The sequence below is a fragment of the Loa loa genome, assembly GCF_000183805.2.
Source record: "Loa loa unplaced genomic scaffold supercont3.44, whole genome shotgun sequence".
NCBI lineage: Eukaryota > Metazoa > Nematoda > Chromadorea > Rhabditida > Onchocercidae > Loa > Loa loa.
In genome coordinates, this window is record NW_018108224.1 from 327800 (window position 1) to 339711 (window position 11912).

Sequence of the window (11912 nt, forward strand, 5' to 3'; positions counted from 1 at the left end):
CTACTACTACTACTACTACTACTACTACTACTACTACTACTACTACTACTACTACTACTACTACTACTACTACTACTACTACTACTACTACTACTAGGATTGATTCCGCGTCAGCTGCAAAATAAGACCATTCCTGATGTAATCAAGCAAACAGAAAAATAATTTCGTCCATGGTTACCGTAACTACCAGCTTAATGTTAAAACTCAAAAACATGGTCTGTCGAAGTGGACAACGAATATCTCCTCTCTGTTCGGAGCAAGTAATAAGAATGACCAATGATCCCGGCAGAAAATTCAGCAAAAGGAAAATATTTCAACAAACTTTCAGATCTTCGGTGGTGGAAAGTCATTTTCTGTGTCCTTTTTACGAAGTCCCTTTTACGGGCTACAGATTCCTAAGGACTCTTCGAACTACTGTGTTAGCATACCACTGAACGGAAGAGACGGGATCGGGTGAACGACGACCGATGGATGGACATGATACAGCAAGGTGAACCAACGGAAATGCATGGATCCATTTGAAGAATGCCTGTCATTGGGTTATGTCAAAAGAGAGCGAGAAGCTTGCCAGCTGAACGAAAAGTGTGAATAACAAAATGAGCGTACGACTATTCGTACGACCATTTACAAACCATGAATGACCTATCTACGAGAATTAAAAGATGGAGAGGTACTGAGGGCTGGAAATTATCGTAAGGAAATGACGGTTTGATGAGTACCCGAACCTGCTAATCGACCAGCTATACGCAGAATGAAACATAGCGCCCTCTCATCCCATCCTTACTTATTTCAGGAATACATAAACATCGAGACGCTCAAATGAATACGTGAACACCCTAACTGTCGTGGGTAAGCACACTTGAACACATCAGCCACCGCATCTGAACACAAGACAATCGCCGCTCCCAATCGCCCCAATTCCTTATGCGCTGTAAATTACGGCTGTCAATTATATCGGCGGTAAAGCACGGCTTGACCGGAAAGGACACACCTCACCAATCATGGAGGTGAATGAGAGTGTAGGAGGAGAGGCAAAGGAATGCGAGAGGCTACCGTGTCATTTAAGGTAAGGACGAAGCGTGACAGTTCAACGAAATCCTTAATAAAGTTAAGCCCCGGGAAGTGGATGTATGTCACTGGAATGGGAATCCCTTAACCAGATGGAATGAGTTGCAGGAAATGGAAAAGATATCAAGTTCCTTTATCGCAACGCTATCACTTGGAGCTATTATTTAAGGAACCTTCTGTGTATTCCTTGCTAATACGACACAGTATAACCTGTTATGACTCATTAGATGCTCCCTTTCCAAACCTACGGTAGCACCGAATTGGTTACTTTCACGGATTCGTTCTAGTTAGATTTGCTTCCCTCTGCCTGTATTATGGGCCTGTTCCCGACTCCCTTTATAGGCCCAACCGCCGTGGTGTTTGCTTGTTTTTGACAAATCTATAAGAATTAATTTCTTCATGAATTCAAGAAGGTGAAACATTTGGTTGAAGCCTTTCACACGAGAATATTGCTGCTTTGTGAACGCTGACAGATTAGTCGTGAGTATCGTTCGGAAATTCTTCTCACAGCTTTTTCCGACGTATCCATCTTTGAGAGATACGCTCATTGGATGAAAGAATCTTTATAAATCAAATGATAAGAAATTGGAAGCTTTATTTCAAGACTGATCAGTGGTTAATATCGAATATTATCAGGTATTTGTGTCAACAGTCGACGATTCTAAAAAAAGTGTAACTTGAATCAAAAAGGGATAAAAAAGAAGTAAAGGAAATGAACAACCTGGTGGACTTTCGTCGCCTTGATGAAACCCGTCTCCACAGTTCATCTTCCAGAAACAACCGCTCTCTGTCAAGTCAGAAGCTGAAGTGTGCGCGCAGTCGGTCCGTGCAGGATTTTGTGGCATTTAAATTTGCATATCGATTGTTCGTAAAATGATATATTGTTCAAATGCGATAAAATCTGCAATCCATTATTTTTGCTTTGATGCGGGGGATTTTCTAAATTACAAAAACTATTAGTTTTATGGGATTTGATTCCTTATCTGTTTACTTCCTCGAAAAAAAAAAGAAAAAATGAATCCGATATTTCAGAAGTTTTGTTCCTTCACAAATCATTTCTCGAGAAGGGAACAAAGTTTAGAATTGGTCCAGATAGATCTACCTGTAAAAGTCTATTTAAAAAAATTGTGGATTCTGATCTTTCCCGCAAAATTATGCACTTTCCCGTCAAATTTGTAAAACCTTTTTGCTGCTACATTTGGCCTTTTTTTTGCAACGATTTGGCAGAAAGTTATAAGTGTTATAATAAATTTTGACCCGTCCGAAAAAGTTTACAAAACGTTGTATGTGAGCAGACTTGTCCTGGGAACATCTGAGGAAATAGTAAGCTACAAATTTACGGTTTTCTCCTACAGTTAAGCATGTTTGTCCAGTGAATCTACTTTCCTGTACTTTAATAGTTGTTTAACATGTGACAGACTTCTTATTGAGATAAGTTAGAGGTTGGACTAGCGAATGTGATTGCAACTTTTCCTTTTTTTCCAAAGCCAGTATAATTGGCCAGGCTTTTATCTCACCACACACCACAGCATTGTGAAAGCTGAGGTTTTATACCTTGTTTTCTTTTCCTTTTTTTTTCAAGTTGATACGGTAGGATTGAAAGAAAATAGTGGGAAACTGCAACATAGATTTGTGCCTCTTAATGGATTTGTAGCAGTATTGTGGGATTTTTTTTTTGACCAAAGGTCAATGCATATGTTGCTTATTTTTTGCAAAGCACAACATCAAACCTTTGATAAACTGGCAGAGATTTTTGTAACACTCCTCAGCATAAACCTATCAATTTTGTTCAGCGCTGAAAGATAGATTATTTGCGTCTTCTCAAGCGAAAAGCATTGAGAAGCAGTGTAAAAGAAGAAGCATTACTTGAGCAGCTGCTACTTCAGCTTGTTGTTCTGTTAAAGTCGTTGGCTTAACAGTCTAACCTCCGGATCGGATCTGCTGTAATGCTCATCAACTCTGCATCTGTTTTTTCTGCTTCTACATGGAATCTATACAAATTCATTGTTTGAACGTAAAATTTATTTCTCATTAGTTGCAAGACTATGAAAAATCATTCACGGAACAATGGAATGAAGTTGAACGATTATCCTCTTCTGCTTGTCTAAATCTCGTAAAATCGATCAAGTTGTTTTATGAAAAATCCAGAATAAGGTAAGTCTCTTATTTGATAAGTTCAAATTTTCAATTTTTCCTTTTTTTTTTGAAAAGCAGAATTTCGAATTGGTAGAGATAAAAATTGATAATTGAAATGGTATTTGATTAATCAGAACAGTGATTGTCGCTGTTGATTTCATTGTGATTGTTGATGCTTATCTCTTTCCTAAAATCTACCTTGACTTTTCATGAAATGACTGTTAGCAGATTTGTGACTATGATTGGATGGCTTCTATCCACTGTCTTATTTGCACTCTTCAATTTCTGCTATGCTCAACATCGCCTAACCATAAACCCAATCGAATTACGAACGACCAAAGGAGAATTTTTCATTTATACGCTTCATTCCGGCAACTTTTTCCCTCAAACAGGTAATAATTTATTTATTTTTAGTTTTACTTTGCCGTGCTCAGTGATACTGGTATGGAGGATTGAATCTGATACGATATCATCAATAATATATTTGTCGTTGAAACTGTAACGTCTATCAATATATTTTATGTGCGCTAGCAGTAAACTAATAAAAACCGCAGTAGATAAATGAATACAGTATGAGGTTAGTTGTATGTTTCAAAGGTCGTTCCTTTTTGTTTTGTAGATAATTCTTGTGGACAACAACAGCTGATTTTCGCATGCCTTATATGCTTCTCATTCGTTTATTATTTCAAACTTTTGAATTCCTCATTTTTTATTCTCTTCATTAGACTTCTGGTATTTTTTTCAATGACAAGACGAGGCATCTTTTTGAAATGTTACAAAAAATGCTATTTCTTAAGAAGACAGATCGATGAAGGCAAGTTTTTGCAGTTGATGTTAAATGGTCTGCTTCCTTGCACGGCCGACCTGCTTTGCCATTATGGTTACATTTGATGTCCTCTAGACACAGAGCCCTTGGATACTTATATGGTACTGTTGTTTCACCTCTTAATCAAGTTGTTATACATGTTATTGCTCGACGACTGGATAATTACGACAAAGCAGAACAGTATATAACAATATTTTTGAATGATAACGGTAAGATATGATGTGCATATAAATGTAATTTTTGTATTGCTACTCTGCATGCAATTACACTCAGTTTTACAGTGCCTGTTTTAGTTACGATGTCGAATTCTTTTTTCCAGAGAAGTACAGTAACGCAACTCAGCAATTTGCCGAAGTTTACATAAAAAATTACGATCCTGAAGATCTCTTAACTGATCGCACTCGAACTATTGATCGATTGCAGAAATCAATGAAAGATTCATTCAGAGGAAAAGGACTGAATCCATATATATTCCAGATTTTACCCGCTGGAAATTCACCACCTCAAGATGCCCAGCTCGATCTACGCCATAAAGTTGGGTAAGTTATGATGTAAATCTTGATGAAGTTTGCGTCGCACTTCCACGCATGGTAGGTGGCTACCATATCTTGTAAAGAGTGGCGAGTGACAATCAGATTCGATAAAAAAAACCACTGAGTGCTATCCAGGTATCTATTTTCTCTAACTTTAACGAACTGTTCATTTTAGCGAATTTTTTTTAGAAGCATAGTTCGAATTGGGACGCAAAATCGCTTTCATGTGAATGTATTGAATTTGGAACGTGGATTGCAAAGGAATCCGCAATACTGCAGCAAGGATCAGCTCGTACCATTGAACAAATTTTTTGCTCCAGTTTTTCAAATTGATTGGTGCAATTTCCATGTGGTACTCATTTACTCGATTGGGTCAAATGGAATGTTTTGAGGGTCGATATCGTAGGGTCCATTCAGGAAAATTATACATGGCCATATCTTAACTAAATTAATGACGGACGTGTGGTATTGAATGTCTAAATAGTGCTGGTAAAAATTATTTGTCTGTTGCGTTTTTTTTTAAAAGATTTCATCAGCTTACTGTGGCAAAGATAAGTTAACTGTGGTAGTGATTCATTTTAAATAATCATGAGATGAGAAGGCAGACAAGTTTCCCATTGTTGAAATGTTATTTATTGCAGAAAAATGTAACAGCACCACTTATTCACAGTAACGATGCAGGGCTGGAGCAAAGGTCGATAAAGATAATCAGACCAGAAACTGAAACGGTGCATACTCCTTATCACCAATATCAGCTATCTACTTCATCCATATTGAAAGCGGAATCTCCCGTGTTACACGCTAGATACTATTTTTGGGAATCGTTCTTGGTGAGATGTTCGTAAAAAATTTTTCCGAATTATTAGCATTTGTAATCTTATCTACTCATCTCAAAAAAAAAGCCACTGTTAAGATTTTCATTTAGATGTTCCCGATGTTGGGTGTATGTTGTATCCTCTTGCTTATTCTTCTAAGCCTTATTTTCTTTGGCCGTCGCGAAGGTCAACACTGGAGGGACTACAAAACGCCGAAGTATGCTTTCTTTTGACTTATTACTTTCGCAGTAGTGGCACGCTGGTTTCATATGAAACTCACTCACTGCAAATGTTTTTTAAGACGACAGTTGGAGGAATACGCTAGCGTACGTGACAGTCAACGCCATTTGCGTGAGCTTTCCATGCAACGACAAATACTTCTAATGGATTCGGACAGAGCACAGTCGCATACTCCACTTGGCTTGTTTTATTATTAGATTAATCTTAATGAATTTATCTAAGTCTGGTTTAAAAGAAAATTTTTATAATTTCAGGGATCCATACATTCCTGCAGCCAAAATCTCCAAGTCGGAATCCTTCTCCAGAAAATCTTCGAGCTGATCCATCCATTCGTGGTTCTCGGTCACCTTTACTAAAAGGATCGAGAGCTCATTTAAGTATGTCAAAAAATTTGTTCCCTTGTGCATTCTGCTTGAATTATACATCTGAACCAAATATCTCGATATTTGCTTTTAGTCAAAAGAAAAAATGTGGCCAATAAGACATTCGGATTAAACATCTGTTCAAAACTACTGTTTCAGGTATAAGCCCAGAAAAAACTTTTGATGGCCCTGTCATTCCGATGAGCAAACAAACAGTTGCGGAAGCAGCGAAAGCTTGTGGTTCATCACTGCATTTGTATAGAAATCCATTCGAAAGCGATCCAAATGATAACAATACAGAAGAACAATTCACTGATGGCGGTGGTCAGAATGACCTAGACGACACAAGAAACCCGTAAAATGAACTCATTACCTCCTGACTTTCTCTCTCAACTGTTCCTAATTTGTATCGTTGGTCTTCATGTATATCTCTCCTTCCTCTGCCGATTTTTCGTTTTTTTTTTTTTAAACCTAATTCAGATAGATGAAAAACTGATTAGATTACGCAATTAATACAGAAATGAAGCCCAGTTGGACTTCAATTCAGATAGACTTATCCGATTTCGTATCCAATAAGACCATTTTGGTGGCACTTAATAATAAATTTCCCGTGTCCACTCCACAGCGCATCCACCCACTTCTCTTATATTTTCAAGTTTTACGAAAACTCCATCCTCTTTTTTCCCGCCTACTTTACCTCTCTTCTACTCAACACACTAAGTCCCGTTCCTCCAGTCAAGTTATAGCTCACCATGGATTTGTGAAATAAAGACTATCTATTTGTATTCATTCTCATCAAAAAGTAATCCAAAATTCCAGACTAGATATTTTGAAGCTTATAGGACCAACATTTACCTGTCCGTATGATACCACCGATAAACTCTCAGGATGTAAGTATTCTCTTACGAGATCGAAAATATGACGTGGCTGGAACGTGTGCATATCTGTGGATTGGATCCCACATCTTTTGTACTTTTAGTAGTGGGAGGACCTTTTAGTTTTGACGATGATTGAAGAAGGATGAAGGTAATATTGTATATTAAGGGATTACCCTGTATTTCAAGGATTCAATTTTCTGCGAGTATAAATAATATATAATATGACAGAAGAAACATACTGTAGAAATTGAAGCTTTATTGAATGAATCAGTAAATCTTATGAAGGGACGAACCTTGTTTTGGAACTTTGTCATGGACAAAATTGATCACATATTCGGTGTGCTATGGACAATAAAGAAACGGCACTAGCATTACAACACCACACTATCGAAGAACTCTAACGAAGAAATTAACAACAGCGCGCAATTTACAGAATCAGACAATAATCACGAAAGGCACCGATACAAGCTACAAAAAGAGATGCACTGTGTGAAGAAAAAAAAAAAAACTAAAGCAAAGCATAATCATGAAATAAAGCAAAGAGGAAATACGGCAACAAGGCAACCAGATCCCCAAGTTATACGACCAGACTCAGACAGACCTACCAGCACAACGGGGAAATAAGCTATAAAGACACAGCCTCGTTAATAGCAATGAACGGATCGAAAGCAACATGTCAACAGTACAGTAATTTTGAGGATGATCGCTAGGGGCGGGTAATGAGTAATTTTATACATCAACATCATCGAAATCGTCTTCCTGAGCAAGAGGCGGAGCTCTTGTATAACCTTCACGGATAGTACAGAGTACGTCTTCTGGATCTAGTCCTTCCTCTTCCACTTCTCTGCAAATCTCATCGACCTGCAAGTCATTATTATGATTAAAAAATAACTAGGATAATGATTCTTCTGATGAATTAATTCAAGAGAACAAGCTATCTCGACGTAATGTCACTTAACCAAAGAATGGCAATGACAACGAACGCATTAGGTACTCACATCTATGCGATGCATGGTTCTTCCATTTCCTAACCTCTTACGAGGGTAGATTTCAGGTGGACTTTTTGATCGAAAACGTCGTACGCGGCACATGTTGAAGGTGAATGAGTCGTCCTGAAAAACATTATGAAGAAAACGAATGTTTCGACAATACAGAAAGGGTATTTCCACTTAACAAATCAAGTATCGCCAACTTCAATGCCACCGAAGTTTTCATCATCTGTGTCCGAATTTTCATCGAAGTATCCATCAATCCCATTAGCAATCTGCTCAAACTCAAAATACTGCCCACTTGTCGCTGTTTTCGGAATTTCTGGTAATTCACTATAATAAACAAGCTGTTCCTGACGAACTTTCACATCAAAATATTTACTGGCTCAATGAAAGTAGTTGTCTGCCTTGTTCTTTCTAAGTATTTGCAATTTTCATTTACTAAAATACTAAAAAACTGTAAATAAAACAACGCCTTTGCAAAACGTAAGATTTCTAAGAAATAAATATTGCAAATGTGTCATTCAAAGTGCTACTATCGTCCTCCTCACGTGAAAGCTTCTCGCTTAGCAAAATAACTGAAGAGGGATTCTTCGATAAATATAAGTTCAATAGTACTTTGAAAAAAAAAAGAGAAGTTTTATCTTTAGTGTAGCTGGTCTATGCAGTGAATGACAGCAGCATTCACCAGATCACTGCCTTCATGTTTTTTTGTTTGCATTTCGAAGCAACAATATACTATGCTGTTATCGATATGGTTATCAAAATGGAAAATGAATTAGAAAATTTTGGAAAATGTAGAACACGAACCAATCAGCATAAGATAACAGTGGTTCACTTGGAGGTTTTACCATATGGTCATCGAATCCGTTAACATTAGAATTACCATCCATGTGGGGAAATCTCATTCTGTTGTCGTTTTCAGCACCTTAAATTTATACTAACTGTACAAAAAAAGCCATTCGAAACGACAAATCAGTTCACTTTCAAAACCCATATCCTAGTTTTGAATGCTAAAAAAAAGGTATCGAATTGTGAAGAATGAACTAATCAATGATAAACTACAATTTTCTTTTTTCAGATCCAAAGAATAAAAATAAAAGGAGTAGGGAAGTGCGCCTCGAAAAAGAGAGTGGGAATAGAAATTTTCGGGAAAATGTTAGAAAAAACGAAAATACTGTAGTAAAAGATTTCAGGGAAGCTCCATTGAGTTAATTTAAGCATTGCGAAACAGTTATCTTTACAATCCCAAAAATTTAAATAGAAGCGAGTAATAATATCAATATTATATTGATTTTTAACGGACGAAGTCGAATTCGACACGTAAGAACCACATCAACAATTATAACAAACAAGCTGTATTAGAAATGAAGCAAATGGATAATACAAACTGTTTATCAACATTATGACAGACACTTCGAAAAAATTTTTTCTTCTGAAAAATGTCATAATCTTATATTATCGACTTACTGGTGGTCCAAACTGACCGCATAATTAGACCTTACCAATATTAAATTTAAATATAGAGAATAAATGCTACATATTTCCCTTTTCCTTGATAGATTCGGCTTCATTTACACTGTTTCGGTCTTCATTAAATTTCATAAGAATGGTTATATTATCTGTTAACGTCACAACCAGATGTAAATTTAGATATGTTTCTTCGAATGCTGTCCATTCGCCTATAGCGACTCCGAACTCTAAAGCATATTGGAATATCTAGACTTGTTTATATTTCAACCCAATACAACTTCAGGCTCTAAAGCAATATGATGCAGTTTGTACCATCTCTTAAAAACCAATTCACCACCAATTAATACTTGAAAGGGTAAAAGAAATATTGAAGCTTTGTTTTATCCCATTCACTGTAGCTTGCTGGGAAATACGATACTTCATATGAGTTGTAACAGACAACACCTCTTCTTTTTCCGCCCAATCTTTCAAGGCTAATGTACACAGAACGATTCCTCAAAATCTTTAGTTCTTTCACAGCGATGCTGAAACCAACCGAAAATAAAGCTGTGCCATGCATATGAGCTGCAAAGCCCATTTACACTCCTACTCCTAAATACACTATGCAGAAGGAAGTGGGATTTTATAAGAGTGATAATGACAATTTTTAGAAAGCATAAGAGCGAACAACAGTTTGAAGGATTTTTTTAAAACGTATACCTATCATGAGCAGATTAAAGAGCTGAAAATATTAAATACGCGGAACAGAGGAAGAAATGAAGATAATGGAACGAGCTCGATACAACAAAACGACAACTACAAACAGCATAAACAGCAGTAAAACACTGTTCTAAACGCTTTTTTTTTTCAGGAATATACTGTAAAATATGTATGAAGTGTTACAAGGCGAAAACAGAGTTCGAGCCAACCATACCAGTCACCCATATCATCCTCCAGCCCATACTAAAACATCAAGATGATGAAGGGAAATGAGTAAAATGAACTGATGGATGATTTAATCCAACTGCATAACATATAGCATAATTAGGGAATGAATTTCATGTCAAAATTCATCATTTTTTTTTCTACTTTTATAATATCTCAAGTGACATATATATTCTACAACTAGATATCAAACTTTATTGTTTGTAGGATTGTAAGAATTGTACAAAAAAAAAAAAAATTACAAATAATTCTATCCCATTCTACAGTTGTAATCTGAACAAATCAAATCCTTTTTTCAAATTACACACTTCTTTGATTATATAAATTTCTTCATATATTGCAAAATCAATACTTAATTGACATTTCAAATTTTTGATAATGCTATTCGAAATGAAGCAAAATCACAGACCTGTACTACTGACATGCACCTGAGCATAATCCACGAAAGCCATCTAAATCGTGTAGCGCGATAGTTTTTTACGAGTTACTTGAAATCATTCAAGCCATACCTGGAAATTACAACGCCGTGTAATTTAACCTTGCTTATTAAAGCATTCAAATCGTTTGTGAACTGCATAAACTCTGAATTTAACCGTATATGAGCAGGTGAAAATCGATTATAGCAGGTGGAAATCGATGAATGGAATATGATGGAATGAAGTAATGAAGTGCATTGAGGTGAAAAACAGCTTACAGATTGGAAATATGGAGGATGACCTTGTAAAGTAGTAAGCCTGAATCGTCAAATAACAAAAAAAGGAGCACTTAATCGGGTTTACATTTGTTTTTATCCATTTTTATCCGTGATACTTTTATTCTCGCCTTATGTTAATAATCATATCCATCCATGAATGAGACCAGAAAGTGAACATAGAGTAGTGAGAGATGGAACTTCATGGTCATAAAATAAGACTTCCACGTCATTCATTCGAATGGAAATTCGAGATTATGCTGTTGTGAAAGGAAAAGAAAGGGAGAAAGAAAAAAAGGAAAAGATAAATACGTTCCTTTAATTCAAGAAGTGCAAACACAGAAATGAGTTAGAGGTTAGAAAGAACAAGCGAACACAACGCTTTTTTGACAAAGAACATACCGAGTAGGAATATATGAAGCAGAAGCAATAAGAACAAGTGAACTTGCTTGAATATGCAATTTGAAGCACTTCCCTTAAAGAAGAGGGAGAGGAGAGGGAAGGGAGAGGGAGAGAAGAAGGTGGATGTTTACGCCTACCTCATGAAGCAGCAGACTAGAAGTATCCCAGAAGATGAACCTATGCGCATGGGAGCAAATAGACATTCAGACATTAACAGAATGGTCTCATATAAAAGTAATGGATAGAATGTCTCTTTTTCTAATAAATTATAAAAATAAAGCATCAAACACTCCAGCATTGTGTGATTTCCGGAAAAACATTAACGCTTCTTCCATTTCTAGCAGCTTAGATGAAGAAGCTAATCATTCCGGAATGCTAAGCTATTTTGGATTTGAGCACTCTACAGGTACTTGTATTATGAGAACCATTCCATCTGTAGCCACAGAAACAGGATTGGAAAGCGAGGGCGAGAGAGAGGTGAACCTCGCAGAGGAAGAGATAGATAGATAGATAGATAGATAGGGAGAGAGAGAGGGGGAGAGAAAGAGAGGGAGAGAGAAAGAGAGAGAGAGAGA

The 11912-nt window shown here is 36.6% G+C and overlaps 4 protein-coding genes across 4 annotated transcripts; 2 read left to right on the plus strand and 2 right to left on the minus strand.

Annotated features, from left to right (window-relative positions):
- Position 1: 1 nt before the first annotated feature.
- LOAG_08717 (hypothetical protein) lies at positions 2 to 1913 on the minus strand (the record flags this gene model as incomplete). Its single annotated transcript, XM_003144249.1, has 5 exons — positions 2 to 93; positions 429 to 529; positions 814 to 929; positions 1418 to 1629; positions 1819 to 1913. Coding segments are annotated over 5 exons (615 nt in total), but the record flags the coding sequence as incomplete, so codon positions are not given.
- Positions 1914 to 2915: 1002 nt separating this feature from the next.
- On the plus strand, positions 2916 to 6454 carry LOAG_08718 (hypothetical protein). Its single transcript, XM_020447783.1, has 10 exons — positions 2916 to 3222; positions 3433 to 3596; positions 4033 to 4239; positions 4350 to 4569; positions 4753 to 4915; positions 5205 to 5393; positions 5489 to 5595; positions 5680 to 5798; positions 5873 to 5995; positions 6140 to 6454. The coding sequence occupies exons 2-10, from the start codon at positions 3443 to 3445 to the stop codon at positions 6337 to 6339; spliced, it is 1482 nt and encodes a 493-aa protein (XP_020302023.1). The 5' UTR covers positions 2916 to 3222; positions 3433 to 3442; the 3' UTR covers positions 6340 to 6454.
- Positions 6455 to 7094: 640 nt separating this feature from the next.
- On the minus strand, positions 7095 to 10762 carry LOAG_08720 (hypothetical protein). The gene is made up of 5 exons (XM_020447784.1): positions 10654 to 10762; positions 8658 to 8775; positions 8051 to 8180; positions 7857 to 7970; positions 7095 to 7719 (listed from the first exon to the last, which is right to left on the minus strand). The coding sequence occupies exons 1-5, from the start codon at positions 10694 to 10696 to the stop codon at positions 7588 to 7590; spliced, it is 537 nt and encodes a 178-aa protein (XP_020302024.1). The 5' UTR covers positions 10697 to 10762; the 3' UTR covers positions 7095 to 7587.
- A 628-nt stretch (positions 10763 to 11390) lies between these two features.
- LOAG_08722 (hypothetical protein) lies at positions 11391 to 11847 on the plus strand (the record flags this gene model as incomplete). Its single annotated transcript, XM_003144252.1, has 2 exons — positions 11391 to 11571; positions 11618 to 11847. The coding sequence occupies 2 exons, from the start codon at positions 11391 to 11393 to the stop codon at positions 11845 to 11847; spliced, it is 411 nt and encodes a 136-aa protein (XP_003144300.1).
- Between the last annotated feature and the right edge of the window lie 65 nt (positions 11848 to 11912).

What these genes read in the sequence shown, in the direction of transcription:
- LOAG_08718 (XM_020447783.1), top strand. Translation starts at nt 3,443, where the DNA reads ATGATTGGATGGCTTCTATCCACTGTCTTATTTGCACTCTTCAATTTC. An exon ending in AGGGACTACAAAACGCCGAA is followed by an intron (nt 5,596 to 5,679) that starts GTATGCTTTCTT and finishes ATGTTTTTTAAG; the next exon opens with ACGACAGTTGGAGGAATACG. An exon ending in ACAGTCGCATACTCCACTTG is followed by an intron (nt 5,799 to 5,872) that starts GCTTGTTTTATT and finishes TTATAATTTCAG; the next exon opens with GGATCCATACATTCCTGCAG.
- LOAG_08720 (XM_020447784.1), bottom strand. Translation starts at nt 10,696, where the DNA reads ATGGCTTTCGTGGATTATGCTCAGGTGCATGTCAGTAGTACAG. An exon ending in CTGTTATCTTATGCTGATTG is followed by an intron (nt 8,181 to 8,657) that starts GTTCGTGTTCTA and finishes TGTTTATTATAG; the next exon opens with TGAATTACCAGAAATTCCGA. An exon ending in GAACCATGCATCGCATAGAT is followed by an intron (nt 7,720 to 7,856) that starts GTGAGTACCTAA and finishes AATGACTTGCAG; the next exon opens with GTCGATGAGATTTGCAGAGA.